Source organism: Stegostoma tigrinum, chromosome 23, assembly GCF_030684315.1.
Source record: "Stegostoma tigrinum isolate sSteTig4 chromosome 23, sSteTig4.hap1, whole genome shotgun sequence".
NCBI classification, from domain to species: domain Eukaryota; kingdom Metazoa; phylum Chordata; class Chondrichthyes; order Orectolobiformes; family Stegostomatidae; genus Stegostoma; species Stegostoma tigrinum.
This window is the reverse complement of record NC_081376.1, coordinates 4,363,716-4,378,455: the sequence shown is the minus strand read 5'-3', so window position 1 is coordinate 4,378,455 and position 14,740 is coordinate 4,363,716. Positions and strand designations below refer to the sequence as shown.

The window sequence follows — 14,740 nt, the reverse complement described above, 5'->3', positions numbered from 1 at the left end:
CTCTTCGTAGATGCTGCTAGACCTGCTGAGTTTCTCCAACATTCTGTGTTCGTTACTTCTTTCTATGTTTCTGTAAATGCTTTATGACTCTACATTTCCCATGAACGAAATACACCTTAAAATGCCTAAATAAGGTGCGTTCTCAGGGGTGAAGAGAGGCCATGAGCTCAAGTTTTGGTCTTGAGGGTTCTGAGGAGGCAATGTTGACTATGGAACTCTAAGTTATAACAGTTGAATAGCCGTTTTCCCGCACTCTCAGTTCTCTGAGGAGTCAGGACAACTTTCAATCCCTGAAAGGGAGTCACAGAAGGAATGCCTTTGAGAAGCCCTGCTCTGAGCAGTACACGTGTGGGTGACCACACAGCAGTAGAGAAGATACAGTGCAAGTTGATCCTATCCTCTCCTCTAAGATGACACGGCTGTGCATGAAGACTTAAAGAAGCTGCGTATTGAAATAAGCTGCATACAAAGAAATTTTAAAGGGATTGGTGGTTGTACAATAAATAGTCGAGTACATATATAACGTTTGCAGGTGGTAGTTAAAGAGCTTCGATTTTTATGGTACCCCAAAAATTCAAGAATATTAGAGAGCAGAAAAATTCACCACCTGATCCAAGTCATATGAGCAGGAGTCCACACGCTGCCTCAGAACATTCCATTTCTTCCCTCTAAATAATCGCCAAAGAGATGATAAGCCATAGATCTTCAAACAATAGAGTCTATAGAAGAGGAAACGCATGCAAATGTTACGGCTTACAAATAACAGATGTTACAGCATTATATAAATCGAACACAGGTAATGTTAAAAATCAAATTCACCAAATGTAGTTTTTTTTAAAAAACATTTCTGGACCAAACGTCCATTGTTTATACACTGAGCTTATTGTCAAACAGCCAAGAGAAAGAAACAATTACCTTACAAGACCAGTCAAAGTCTTTAAATATTCAGCTTTACATTTGATGAACTAACAATATGTATGATTAAAGAAACAACATAAAATTATGCTAGTTTGCAGTTAGGCCTGTTGTTTTCTTGAAAGAAACACATATCTAATTGTAGCGTCTTTTGTACCTGTTGTGCATTCTCTGTTTTGGTGTCTTCCCATTATTTTTCTTTTAAGGCTCGATTGATTTTTTTCTCGTGCAACACTCTTCTCCCATAGAATCAATTCTGAAGAAAGTACATTGACCCGAAACTTTAACTCTCTCCTGTCTCCTTAGCTGCTGCGCAACTTGTGGGTGTATCCAACATCTTTTTTAAAATTTCTGATTTTTATTCAGTTGTCAGAATCCCCAAGGTATTTTGCTTTCAGACTTTATTCACATACAGGAACACCAAAGCAGGAATAGAATATTTATTCCTGTAGTTCTGCTCTGTCATTCAAATATATCATCGTCCTTATCCAAGTCTCCCTAATCAGCAGAAATAATTCGTCCTTGTTTACATTATTTGTTTCCTGTAATACTTGGAGAACTGCAATTAAGTCACCCCGGAGTCTTCTAAATCAGAAGGAATACAACCCCAGTTTGCATAATATCTCCACATAATTTTAGCCTTTGAATCCAGGTATCATTCTATTGAATTGATGCTGCGATCCCTTCAGCACCAGTACATTCTGCACAAATTGCTGTTAGCATAAGAATGAGGTAGTTGAAGGACATTTTGTATTAGTAAGAACTGCAGAAATTAATGGAGCTGAAAGCTGATAAATCCCTAGGACCTTTACATTTGATAGTGTTGAAGAGAAGATTGCAGACATCAAAGCAATGGTTATTACCTTCCAAAATTCTATAGTTTCTGAAATAATTCCTGTGGGTTGGAGAGTAACCAATGTTAAACAATGGGTGGGTAAGAAGTGAGTGGAAAAAAACAGGGAACTACAGATTGTTAGCTTTACTAAGTAATTGTAGCAGTATTAGGGAAAATTACAAAGGACATGACAATTAGACATCTGGTGATCTGATTAAGCATGGTCAGCATCAAATGTGAATCGGAAAGAGAGGCTGGCAAACTTGTTCGAATTTTTTGAAGCAGTTACCAAGGAGAGCCGATGGATATGATGCACTTAGATTTTCAGAAGGCTTTTGACACGTTCTATGAAAAAGCATCAGACAAACTGGGCCTATATTCTCTAGAGTTTTGAAGAATGGGAAATGATCTCATTGAGACTTATAAAACATTTAAAGAGATAGACATGGTAGATGCAGGTAAGACGTTTCCCCTGACTGGGTAATTTAGAACCAGGGAGCATAATTTAAAAATAAGATGGATACCACTTAGGTTTGAGACAAGGAGAATTTTGTTTTACTCACAGATTGGTAAACTTATGGAATTCTCTGACATAGGAATCTGTGGAAGTTCAGTCTTTGGAACGTTTAAGGTAGAGAGTGGTAGATTTGTGATTATTAATGGAAAACAGGGCAATGGGGATGGAATCGGCAAAAGACATCAAAGTGTTCGATCATGAGTGATTAAGTGAATGGTCAACATGCCATTTGCTGTTCTAATTGCTTGTTGCCCCCACGTGCTACCTTTCTGGGTACCTCACACAAGTGCACTCAAGTCTCTTTAAACATCAACACTTAAAATTTTACAAAATTGTTAAGAACAGAAAAGCAAAATATTTGTGCAAAGAAGCAGTGTTAATGTTTCAGGTCTGAATTTTCATCAAACCTGGATTGCTAATTATTCAAGTTTCACATTTGTTATTCTTTCATGAGATGTGGACATCGCTGGCAAAGTCAGCTTTTGTTACTCATTACTAATTTCTCTCAAATGAGTGATGGCTAGGCCATTTCAGAGGGCATTTAAGTGTCAAACATATACTGTGAATCTAGTCAAATGTTAGGCAAACCAATTAAGGTTGGCAAATTTCCTTCTAAAAAGGATCCAGATGGGGTGTTAGTTTCATGATTCATTATGAAGTTTTCAATTCCAAGTTCAAATTCAGTGAGGTACAGTGGTGGCATTTGAACCCACACCTTCAGAGCATACTAATTCAGAGATATTATTACTAAGGCACTATCTCATCCTAGCAGATAATGCAGCAGTTACATTATTATTCAACAGTGATGAAGCCACATATTTCAAGGGTTGTAAGCACATCAAGAAGTCCAGTGATTGTGAAAAGCATAATATAAATGAAAGTCTTTCATGACAGACACTATTATATACAGATGATGTGATTATAAAGATAGATGAATGATACCTTGTTAAAGAGCTTTTACTGTTTAGGGAAAAGCCTCCAAAAACAAAACAGCTCCAGAAAAATGGAAAAGTCCAGTTTTCTTTTTGACTATATTGATGAATAAACCTTTCAATCAATTATCATCTGTGTTATGAATTGGAAAATTTTATGTCAAATGTACATGAAACACAATGAAATGAGCCAGTTGGAAAAAAGTCAATTTTAGTAAACTATTCATTGAATGTAACAGTGTGACATTCACACAGCTCTAATATTCACACCCACTATAATTCCATCAGCAACAACAGCATGGGAAAACAGAATAAAAAGTGACAAACATCACTTTAATATTCAACACGCACCAAGTTAATGACACTGCAACAGTTGACAAACAGAGCCATTTTATATTAGAAGAATATGTTTTCTGACTGGAAACTTGACTGAAGAGTACTTTTGTTAAAGAAATAGAAACCCTCGCTATTAGTACACACTAACTGAAATCCTGCACAAACAACAATAGCCTTCTGCTTTCCAGAGCAGGCTCCCAGGTCATGCCAAAGAGAGACAATGGTTACTTTCAAAACAAATGTTAACATGGAGAACAAAGACAGTAACATGGAATAAAGCACAATTCTGAGTTTCACTCTAATTTTTGTCTATAATTACAAAAAGCCACATTGTACAAACTATAAGTGCTGCATTTGCAACATCCTTGCAAATGCGAACAAACTGGCTTGGTGATAATGTCAACATGACTTAAGAACATGATATCAAAGCAGTGCAAAATATCTCAAAGGCTTATTCACAGTACCACTAACATTTGCACTTTCAGTATTCTTTACTGAAGTTCCCATCCAGATTTTAACTAACCCCACCTGGTGGAAATGCTGGTGTTTGCTTATGTCATACCTGCTTCTTTCTTTCATCTTTAAAACTGACCCCAATATAGCTAGAATATTTTAAACCACTGTATTAAAATCACTGTAGAATCAAAATATTTATGGCAAAGAAAGAGATCATATGGCCAATTACAAATACATCTGCCGAAAACAAGCCATCCAGGCTATTCCCAATATCTAACCTGTGGTCTGTAGTCTTGTAGGTTATGGCATTTCGGGTGCACATCTGACACCTTTGAAATGAATTGAGAACTTCTGCCTCTACTAGATCCTTACTATACTCCAAATGAAAACTTCATTTCCCTTCTTATCAACAATATTATTTTCAACCCAGTGAGGAGGTAAGCTAAAGGAGGAATCTAGCCATCAGTGGTGTTCGTTTTAAAACTAATTTGCTTCGTTAAAAACAAAAACAGAAATTGCCAGAAAAACTCAGTGGGTCTGGCAGCATCTGTGGAGAGAAATCATAATTAATGTTTCAAGTCCAATGACCCTTCTTTACAATAGCACCTGCAGTTCTTGGGGTTGTTATTTTTCTTTTGTTAAAAAAAAATCAACAAAACCTCATTGAAACAAGAAGTTCTTGTTAAATCAAACTAAGGATTTCAAAAGCCTCCACTTTGCCATTACTTATACAGCAATACTGATGGCAAATATGCAGAGATTTATTTGCAGATTTATTATATAACCATACAAATAGAATTTGTAGTTATATGATTCTTATGCTGCACCCCAGAAGTGTAAGTGCAGACATACTTCACACATTTCCTTTTTACTCTCCGTTCATTAGGTATAAAAAATGTCAATAAAAACAGTAAGCAGGACATTGAATTAAGATTTAAAAAATACTGCTACATTCAACATCAGATAGAGATGTATTTTTAATTTTGCTTCCTTTCAACTGTGTTAGGTCAGAGGGAAAAATAAAGATGAGTGCACACCCAGCTTTCTAGTTCATTATGGCTTCAGCACGATTGCATCAGATTTGAGACAGATGCAAGTTAGGGTAAGTACGGAACTATAAAGTACTCTATCAATGTATTGTAGCAAATCATAGTCAAATAGAGACAACTAGGCCTAGATCTTCACCACATTGATGAACTTCTCCACCTTAGGGAAACTGATGGAAAATGTTGGAAATCCTAGCTTACATCCCAAAACCTGCGTTCCCATTTTCACTGGGTTCAAGAGTTAAGAATGCACTGTTTACAGCCACTGACAGCGATTAAATTGATCAGCTTCTTTCACTCAAACCAAGTTGTGGATACAGTCCCAGGACAACTTGGAGGTAAGCTCAGGTTCCTGCCTGCTCGGTTGGAGTGGGAAAGAAGGTAACTCGTTGGAATTTTTAAATATTGTGTTGAAGCTGCATAAATCCCTTAGAACCATCAAGCTTGTAAAAAACATGGCAAGGCTTGTTGAGAACTGCCAAGGAAAGCTGGCACCTGCCAAGAAACACTGAACTGTGAACAAGTGAATTGTCAAGAATTGTTGAACTATCAAGACCTGTTGAGAAGTGTCAACATGTCAAAATGTGCTATGATGAATGCAAGTGCATTTCTTAATAAAATTCTTTATTGTAGAACACACTAACAGAACTTTATTTTTTCTTCTATTCGCAGGGGTACTTGTAGACAATAGACAAGTTGGAATTGTAGGTGAAGTAGTAAATGGTGGTGAGTAGAAGCAAGCAGTACAAGGTTGTAAGCAGCCAAGGGGTAGATAGAATGGCACAGGACACAATTGAGACCATAGGATGATTAAGGGTGTCCTAGCTGGCAATGGATGGTATGGATGGGGAACAGAGATGAAGAAGAATGATGGCTGGTCAAATATTTTATGCTTCATTCTAATTCTGGACACTGTGCTGGGTGGGACAGGTGTTCCACACAACCTTCTCTGTCAGATGGCATCTTCCTCAGCTCTTCAGAACACCTGGCCCGATTTCCAATACAGCTCACACTCTGACTAAAAATCACGAGTGTGGCAGCCCCTTATCTGAAAACAGGTCAGGTTCGTGGAGCTGGGGTTTTTCCTCCATGTGTGCACCCAACTTGGGAACAAAAATTAGTCTCATCACCAGCTATTGTATATTAGCCAATAGATAGTCTTGATATTGTGCAGCATTTATAAAATGGCTGCGTTTTTAAATAAAAAGAATTATTTATAGGAAGTGGGTGTCACTGGCTGGGCGAGTATTTATTGCCCATTCCTTGGCGCCCTCGAGATGGTGGCTGTTGTAGCCCACCTGCTGCAAGTTGCCCTGTGGGAGGAAATTCCAGGATTTTGACCCAGCAACACTGAAGGAACGGGGATACATTTCCAAGTCAGGATTGTGACTGGCTTAGAGGGCAACTTGAGGATGGTGGTGTTCCTATATATCTGCTGTGCTTGTTGTTCCAGATGGAAGTGGTCATGGGTTTGGAAGGAGCTGTCCAAGAGAGGTTTTTTAGTTGCTTACATTTCTGCAGTCTCCATCACAGAGGGCAGTATGTTGTTTCCTGTCATGTGGCAGCTAATGGCCTCTGTACTTCACTCTAATGCTTATTATTCACAAGTGGAGTGACAGAAACAGTGAGGAATGGGAACACAAAAACTTAAGGAGAAAGGAGGGGGTTTTAGACCACACAGACCCTCGGGCCTGCTGTACTATTCAGTATAATTGCCAGTGTCAGCTCTACTCTCTTGCCACCTCCCCATCCCAGATCCTTTAATTCCTTCATGGGGTGTCCATGCCCTTGTGGGTTAGAGAATTCCAAAGATGCACAACTTTTTCTTTGTGATACTTTCCATCTCTGTCCTAAGTATTTATCGCTCGTCCTGTGACTGTGCCCATCCTGTGCTTGTGCTCATCCCCTGCTCTAGACTCTCCAATCCAACCACAGGAGACAACCTCTTGGTATTTGTGTGAAGGTTCTTCAAAACCCTCTATATTTCAATGATATCGCCTTTCAATCTTAAAATTCTTAAAGAATATTGGTTTGATTTATTCACTCATTATAAGAGAGCCCAATGTTTTGTGCATTCAGAAAAATAGCCATATTATTAAATTACTGGACTTTGCATGGAGATGGTAAAGAAAGGACAAAACAAATTACAGCACAACTTGATTCTGGTCACCAAAGGACATTCTAATAGCATTTACTAGAGAGCAATTGGTTAAGAACCTTGGTCAATTTATCTAGTTCATGCGTGATGAGATCATTTTCAACCATTCAGATAGTACAGGTTAATTCAGCTCAGGCCAAAAACGAGAGTCAGTCATACAGCAAGGAAACAGATCCTTCGATCCAACTTGTCGCGCTGATCAGACATTCCAATGTGACCTAGTCCCATTTGCCAGCATTCAGCCTGTATCCCTCTAAACCCTTCCTATTCATATACCCATCCAGATGCCTTTTAAGTGTTGTATTTGTACCAGCGTCCACCACTTCTGCTGGCAGTTCACTCTGTACACACACCAACCTCTGTGTGAAAAAGAACCCTCAGGTCCCTTTTAAATCTTACCGCTCTCACCTTAAACCTACGTGCCCTCTAGTACTGGACTCCCCTATCCTGGAAAAATGACCTTGACTATTTACCCTATCCTTGCCTCTCATGATTTTATAAACCATCACAAGGTCACCGCACAGCCTCTGACACCCCAGGGAAAAATGCCCAGCCTACTCAGCCTCTCCTTATAACTCAAACCCTCCAGTGCCAGCAACATCCTTGTAAATCGTTTCTGCACCCTCTCAAATTTAACAATATCCTTTCTATAGATGGCCTAGTGGTATTATTGTGGTACCATTAATCCAGAGACTCAGGTAATGCTCTGGGAATCTGTGTTAGAATCCCACCACAGCAGATGGTGGAACTTGAATTCAATAAATATCTGAAATTAAGAGTCTAATGATGACCATGAATCCTTTGTCGATTGTTGGAAAAACCCATCTGGTTCACTAATGTCCTTTAGGGAAGGAAACTGCCATCCTTACCTGGTCTAGAATACATGTGAGTCTAGACCCACAGCAATGTGGTTGAGTCTTAACTGTTGTTCAATATTGACCATTTTAACAAAATAATTAAAGAAGTGCAAGAAAAATAAATGTTCATGATAAAACCCAGTCTTCATGACTAATCACTTTCATTAACAATGTCTAGTGACGTGAAATCTGTCAGCAATTTGAATTACAAATAAAGCCTTATTGGTCAATTTTTTATTGTCATTTTAACTGATCCAGAAGATACATTAAAGGTTGTTCCAGACCTTGGAAAACAGCCATTTGCCTGAAACAAATGCGATAGCAGCTTGGTAAATGAGGTAGAGTGAAGGCTGAAACCAGCCTTAATAGGATAATGTAGCTAGTGCAATATTTTAAAAAAGAAAACTAGTCATAAGCTAGTGTACAGCATAACTCCTCTCCAATGACACTGTGGAGAGAGAGGCCATTCATGCTTTGTGCTGAGTTAAAAGATTGCTAATGTGATGAATTATGTTTTGAAATAACTTGCAGTTTATCTGGAATATACCAAGTGATCACTTCTTCCAAAAAAAATATAAATAAAGGCTTGCATTTATTGCATGAGTAACAATAGCACTGCAACCCAATCTCAGTCACGTTCCTGTTGCTTCTTCTAAAAAAGGGGCACTATTTGGAGGAAGTGAAGGAGGAAAGAGCTTGGTTCATCTGCTATCCAGAAGAGTTAAGGAACTTTTTAAATATGTGGGGTCAGGACTCAACGACAAATTGGACAGGTACTTGAGTGGACACTGACACTCAGGCAGAAATACCTCAGCCAGAATCTGACATTTTAAGGATTAACCAGAAGTCTCTGTCAACAAGAAATGAGTCTTTTAAGCAACTGGGCAGATGGATGCCAAAGGGCTTTTAATAGAAAAGTGACAGAGAAAATTACTCAGAGTGGTAAGGGCGTAGAACGCCCTGCCTGCCAATGTAGTTAACTCAGCCGCATTAGGGGTATTTAAACAGTCCTTGGATAAGTGTATGGATGATGATGGGATAGTGTAAGGGGAGGGGCTTAGATTAGTTCACAGGTTGGCGCAACATCGAGGGCCAAAGGGCCTGTTCTGCACTGTATTGTTCTATGTTCTATGTAAAGTTAATACAATTTTATTTTAACAGGGTATAAAATTACAAAGTATCATCTAAAAGGTCTACTGTTAACTAGCTTTTGTGAAATCCAAAACTGGACAGAACTGGAATCCTGGTTTCCTTCTGTGACAAAGATTATTGAAAATAATCATATAGAATTATTTTGCATCACAGGACGTAGTTTGAAAGATGGCTTGTTTTTATAACTAGGCTTTAGGTATCACATTTTATTTTCCTTATACCATTCTCGACAGCCAGCTGTAATGCCAGTTTCTGTAAAAGATTTGTCATGCTGCAAAGTTGATGCTGGCAAAGGATTTTAGAGTTTAATTGTGACAAATCGGAGAAATTACACAGACACTTTTAAAAGCATTGGAGAGATCTGATTTGGTGGCATGATGTCTTGTTTATAATCACAAACGTTAATCAAATTAATTTGAACTGGAAGATCGGCTGGATCTAGCTCATTTACATTCTTGTAGACAGGGCTTCCCAAAATGGAGACAGGCTGAAATTTTGGTATTTGAGTTGTTAAACAGCCATGGAGCTGCCAGATGACAGAGTAGTAACTGCTACGACTTAAATGTTTGCCTTTTTTTTGTATGGAAGACATGTATGGGATGGCACAATGGCTCAGTGCTTAGTCTTGCTGTCTCACAGCATCAGGGAATTGGGTTCGATTCCACCCTTTGGTGACTCTCTGCATGGAGTTGCACATTCTTCCTATGTCTGCTTGGGGTTCTTCCCAGAGTCCAAAGATGTGCAGGTTAGGTGGATTGGCCAATGTAGGGTAGGGGAATGGATCTGGACAAGATGCTGTTCGGAGGGTCGGTGTTGATCCGATGGGCCGAATGGCCAACTTCCATACTGTAGGAATTCTACGACATTGTTTAACTAGCCAATCCCTTGTGGGGCAATATGGTAGTTTTCTAAAAATCTGACTTTACTTCCCCCAACCTAAAAACTTTTTTAACATCACTTCTCCTTACCACTTCCTCCCAGAGTTCTCAATGAGCAGTCACAACAGTTATAAAACCTTTAACTGGGTAGCAGTGCAAAAAGGTTTGGGAAGCAGTACTGATGGGATTTAAAATTTGGCAGAAACATATTTTAAAACAACTTGCAGTTGACTAACATAATACAAAAATGAAAAGAAAGTTGCATTTATACAGGAACTTTTTGCAATTTGACATCTTGTAATGTTTTAAAGGCATCACTGTTGTAATGTCACGAAGGTCATAGCCAATTTAAACAGTAAATGCAAAAAAAATGCCTACTCCTGTACCAATTTCTTATGGTCTTCTCAGCTCATACAAATCATACACTCCAGAGAATCTCTCTTACTGCCACTGCAGTGCAGGCTAATTAACTGCTTCATGAACAAAATTATATTTCAATTATTTCTGAAAGCATGCATTTAAAAATTCACGAATCATATCAAATGCCAAGAGATTCATTTGCAATCTTCAATAGCAAAATATTTTAGAAATGAAGCTATATAAAGAAGATCTCCATTTCATTTCCTATAAAAAAGTACTATTTTGAACAAATTTCATTGCCAGAACAATAGACAGGTACAGTAATCTTGCATAAGAACATCAGAGCTAGGAGCAGTAGTCCATTCAGCCCCCAGTCTGCTCTGTCATTTTATACGATCATGACTGAACTCACTTTGGCCTCAACTGCTCTTTCCTACCCGCTAACCATAACCCTTCAAACCATTATGAATTAAAAATCTGTCTTATCTGTTCCACAGATTTAGTCAATGTCCCAGCTTCCACTGCAGTCTTCAGGTAGCGAATTCTATCGATTTAAAACCTTTTGAGAGCAGTAATTTCTCTTTTTTATTTTAAATCTGCCACCTCTTATCTTAAAGGACACCCTTCTTCTTCAACTATGGCCTCTAATTCTAGATTTCCCCATGAAGAAACATCCTTTCAATACCTACTTTGTCAATTTCCTTTAACATCTTATACACCTTAATTAGATTTCCTCTCATTCTTCAGAACTCCATAAAGTATAGACCTGAACTGCTCAATCTCTCTTCATAACATAAAACACTCATTTTGGGAATTAATCTAGTGAACCTCCTTGAACAGTGTCCAATACAACCACATTCCTCAAGGGGACCAAAACTGTACACAATACTCTAGGTGCAGTCTCACTAATGTCTTATACAAGTGTTGTAATACTTCCTACTTTTATACTCTATTTCTTAAGCGATAAATGCTAAATTTCTATTGTTTTCCTTCTTACTTACTGTACCTGTATATTTGTTCTCAGCAATTCATATGTGAGGACACCCACATCCCTCTACACCACAGCACTCTGAAGTTTCTCTCCATTTAGACATTAAGTTGCCTTTCTATTTCTCTGACCAAAATAGATAACCTGACACCTTAAACTTCATATACCAAATTTTGGCCCATTCTCTGAACTTATTCATATCCATCTGTACATGCGCTATTTCTTCACTGCACTTACCTTCCCACTTATTGTAGCATCATCTACAAATCTGGCTAAAGTAACTTTTAACCTCGCATCTAAGTCATTTTTGTATTTCCTGTTATTTTGATCTCAGACCATATTGCCAAGTGTACTGTTATGATCCTGGGCAAAACAGGCTGCACAGTGGCTCAGAGGTTGGCACTGCTGACCCACAGTATCAGGAACCTGGGTTTGATTCAACTCTTGGATGACTGTGTGGAGTTTGCATGTTCTCCCCATGTCTGTATGGGTTTCTCCCACAGTCCATAGATGTTAGACTAAGTGGATTAACCATGGTAAATGTGGGGCTATTGGGATAGGATGGGGAGGTCTGTGCGGGATTCTCTTTGGAGGGTCGATGCTGAGTCAATGGTCTCTTTCTGCACTGTAGTGATTCTATGATTCAACAATTTGAAAGGAGATCATCAAATGATGTTACAATCTGGTTAGGGACCAAAAGCTTTATTATTTTGACACAGACAGCCGTGATAGTGCAGTATTAAAAGCAGAAAATCACCACACCACTTTAGCAGTTACACAGAATCTCATACAGGTATCAGAAATATGGACTATGGCGGGATTTGTGGCAGAATTTGATAATTGGACAAGCCCGATGAGATCTACCCTGGTCATCTTCTAGAGGAGCAGGACTCTCTCCCTGTTGGGGAGGAGGAATTGAACATGGGGCATCTTTCACCTGTCAGGTCCCTTTCTGCTCTAATGAGGTCTGACTTCTCTTATAATGAGAGAAAGGTGAGATTTGAGTCTAGTGAAATAGGGAGACACAGCAGTTAGTGGTGATGCATGTGGTTGAAAAGTGGGGAGGTGCAAGTGCAAAGACCATTCAGGGTTAGTGGAGGAGGAGGTTGGGGAGAGTGGGGGGAAAGATATTGAAGGAAATAATGAGAGTGGTGCAGCATAAGCCTGGGTGGGAGGTGGGTGCTGTAGCAGAGAGAAGACAACACTGCCTAAGCTGGCAGAGAAAGTTATTGACATTCCAGTGGCACTGCTGCTCTATTCTTCTGAACCATTGAGACAGCACTGACCATGTGGAGAACTTGGGCCAGTCTGCCAGGACTCAGGGCCTCTAGGTCCCTATCAGGGAATCATGGCATCGTCTTCCCGTTTTCTGACTTGTTCAGACTCTACTGTCGTCTGAACATGTTAAAGTTGGAAGGCGAATGCTCATCCAGGGTCTAAAGTGGCCTTATAAAAATATCACAGATGCCAGGGAAGCTGGTCTTCAGTCGATATGTTCTAGGAATGCACAAAGTAGGATAGGGCTAGAATTGGATGTGAGAGACGCTTTAAGGACAGGATAAGTAGTTAATGATGTGATTTTCCCAAGAAATGGCTGGAATCTCACTCGGTCTTGCAGTGAGAACTCCAAAAAGACTCAATGCAACTTGCAATTAGTCAAAAATATACAAGATCCTGCCCACAGATTCTAAAAGCCCGAAGACTGAGAACAATTATGAGGAAAATAGCACTCTAGACATATCACTGAGAGAAGAATGAAATGTTTTAGCACCACCGGGTGAGCAAGATATCTCACTATATGGAATGATAATTTTGAAAGTAAACCCAGAGATCAGCAGAGGAAACTACCTCGATTATGGAGAGAAGACAATTGGTAATTCCAGTTCTATTAGTTGCACACATTGAGGCTGGGTCAAAAATCACACGACACCAGGTTATAATTCAAAGATTTATTTGAAGACACAAGCTTTCAGTGTCTCGTTCCTTTGTCAGGTGTCAGTGAGAGAGGTGGCAACAGACATAGAATTTACAAGCAAAAGATCAAAGAGTCATAGAACTGATATGAATATATTAAACAAACCTAAAATGGCTGTTAAATCTTTAACCAGTTAGAAAGGATTACTATGCAAATCCCAGAATTTCTTTCTACCCCAAGATAACTAAAGGTTTTAATAGTATACCAGAGGTGACATCTCAGGTCAGAAAATGCATCTTAGGTGTGAGGCATCTTTAGAAACTGTCTGTGTCTTAACTTGAAGTCAGACTGGATTTATTTCCAAACTAAAAATTTATAAAATGCCACTTGTCTACAAATTGTGGGCTTTTTGAACAAAATAGAATGTATCTGCATGCAATTACAGATCTGCAAATGCAAATTCACCCCATTGATTTGTGTGTATGGGTGTGCACGGGCACAGGTGGGGGGGGGGGGGGAGGAGGGGGCAGAGAGAGGGTATGTGTGTACGAGCGTGTGTATGAGAGACAGAATGTATACGAGAGAATGTCTGTGTCAATAACGTGTGCGTGCGTGGTGGGCTCACCTGCATTCATGTGTGTGAAAGTGTATAGTGTGATGTGGGGTCACCTGTATTGCGACATGAACCCAAGGCACCGGTTGAGGCCGCCCTTATGGGTACCAAACTTGGCTAACAGTCTCTGCTCAGCGACTCTGCATTCTTGCGTACCTTAAGACCACCTTGGAGGACACTTAACTGAAGATCAGAGGCCGAATGTCCTTGACTGCTGAAGTGTTCGCTCACTGGGAGGGAACATCCCTGCCTGGCAATTGTTGTAGCATCCATTCATCTGATATCATAGCATCTGCGTGGTTTTGGTGGTATACCATGCCTTGAGGCATCCAAGCCTGCAGCGTAACAGATAGACAACATGTATCTGCCGTGTACATGGGTGGTGTGCCCATGTGTGATGGTAGTGTCCATGTCGATGATCTGACATGTCTCTTGCAGAAGTTACGATGACAGAGTTGTACAGTATTGTGGTGGAGGTCATCCTGAGGTAGTTTTGTTCTATTTTGTTCAAACAGCACACAATTTGGAGTGTTTGTGGCAATTTATAAATTCCTATTCTGGAAATAAAACCACTCTGACTCTAAGTTAGTACACAGCCAGATTCTAAACAAGGCCTCATACCTAAAATGCATTGTCTGACCCGAGGTGTCACCTCTGATATGCTGATAAAACCTTTATTTTTCTTGGGGTAGTGCCTTGGAAGAAATTCTGGGATTTGCAAATTAATCCTTTCTAACCCATTAAAGATTTAACAGCCATCTTAGGTTTGTTCAATACATTCA

At 39.4% G+C, this 14,740-nt stretch overlaps 1 protein-coding gene across 4 annotated transcripts in view; it reads right to left on the bottom strand.

Annotated features, from left to right (window-relative positions):
• pigq (phosphatidylinositol glycan anchor biosynthesis, class Q) overlaps window positions 1-14,740 on the bottom strand; it is a 50,484-nt gene that overhangs the window by 11,828 nt on the left and 23,916 nt on the right. For all 4 annotated transcript variants that reach the window (XM_048552574.2, XM_048552573.2, XM_048552572.2 and 1 more), the window contains exon 7: window positions 608-719. In XM_048552574.2, coding sequence (XP_048408531.1) covers window positions 608-719 — 112 coding nt within the window. The remainder of the gene's footprint in view (window positions 1-607; window positions 720-14,740) is intronic.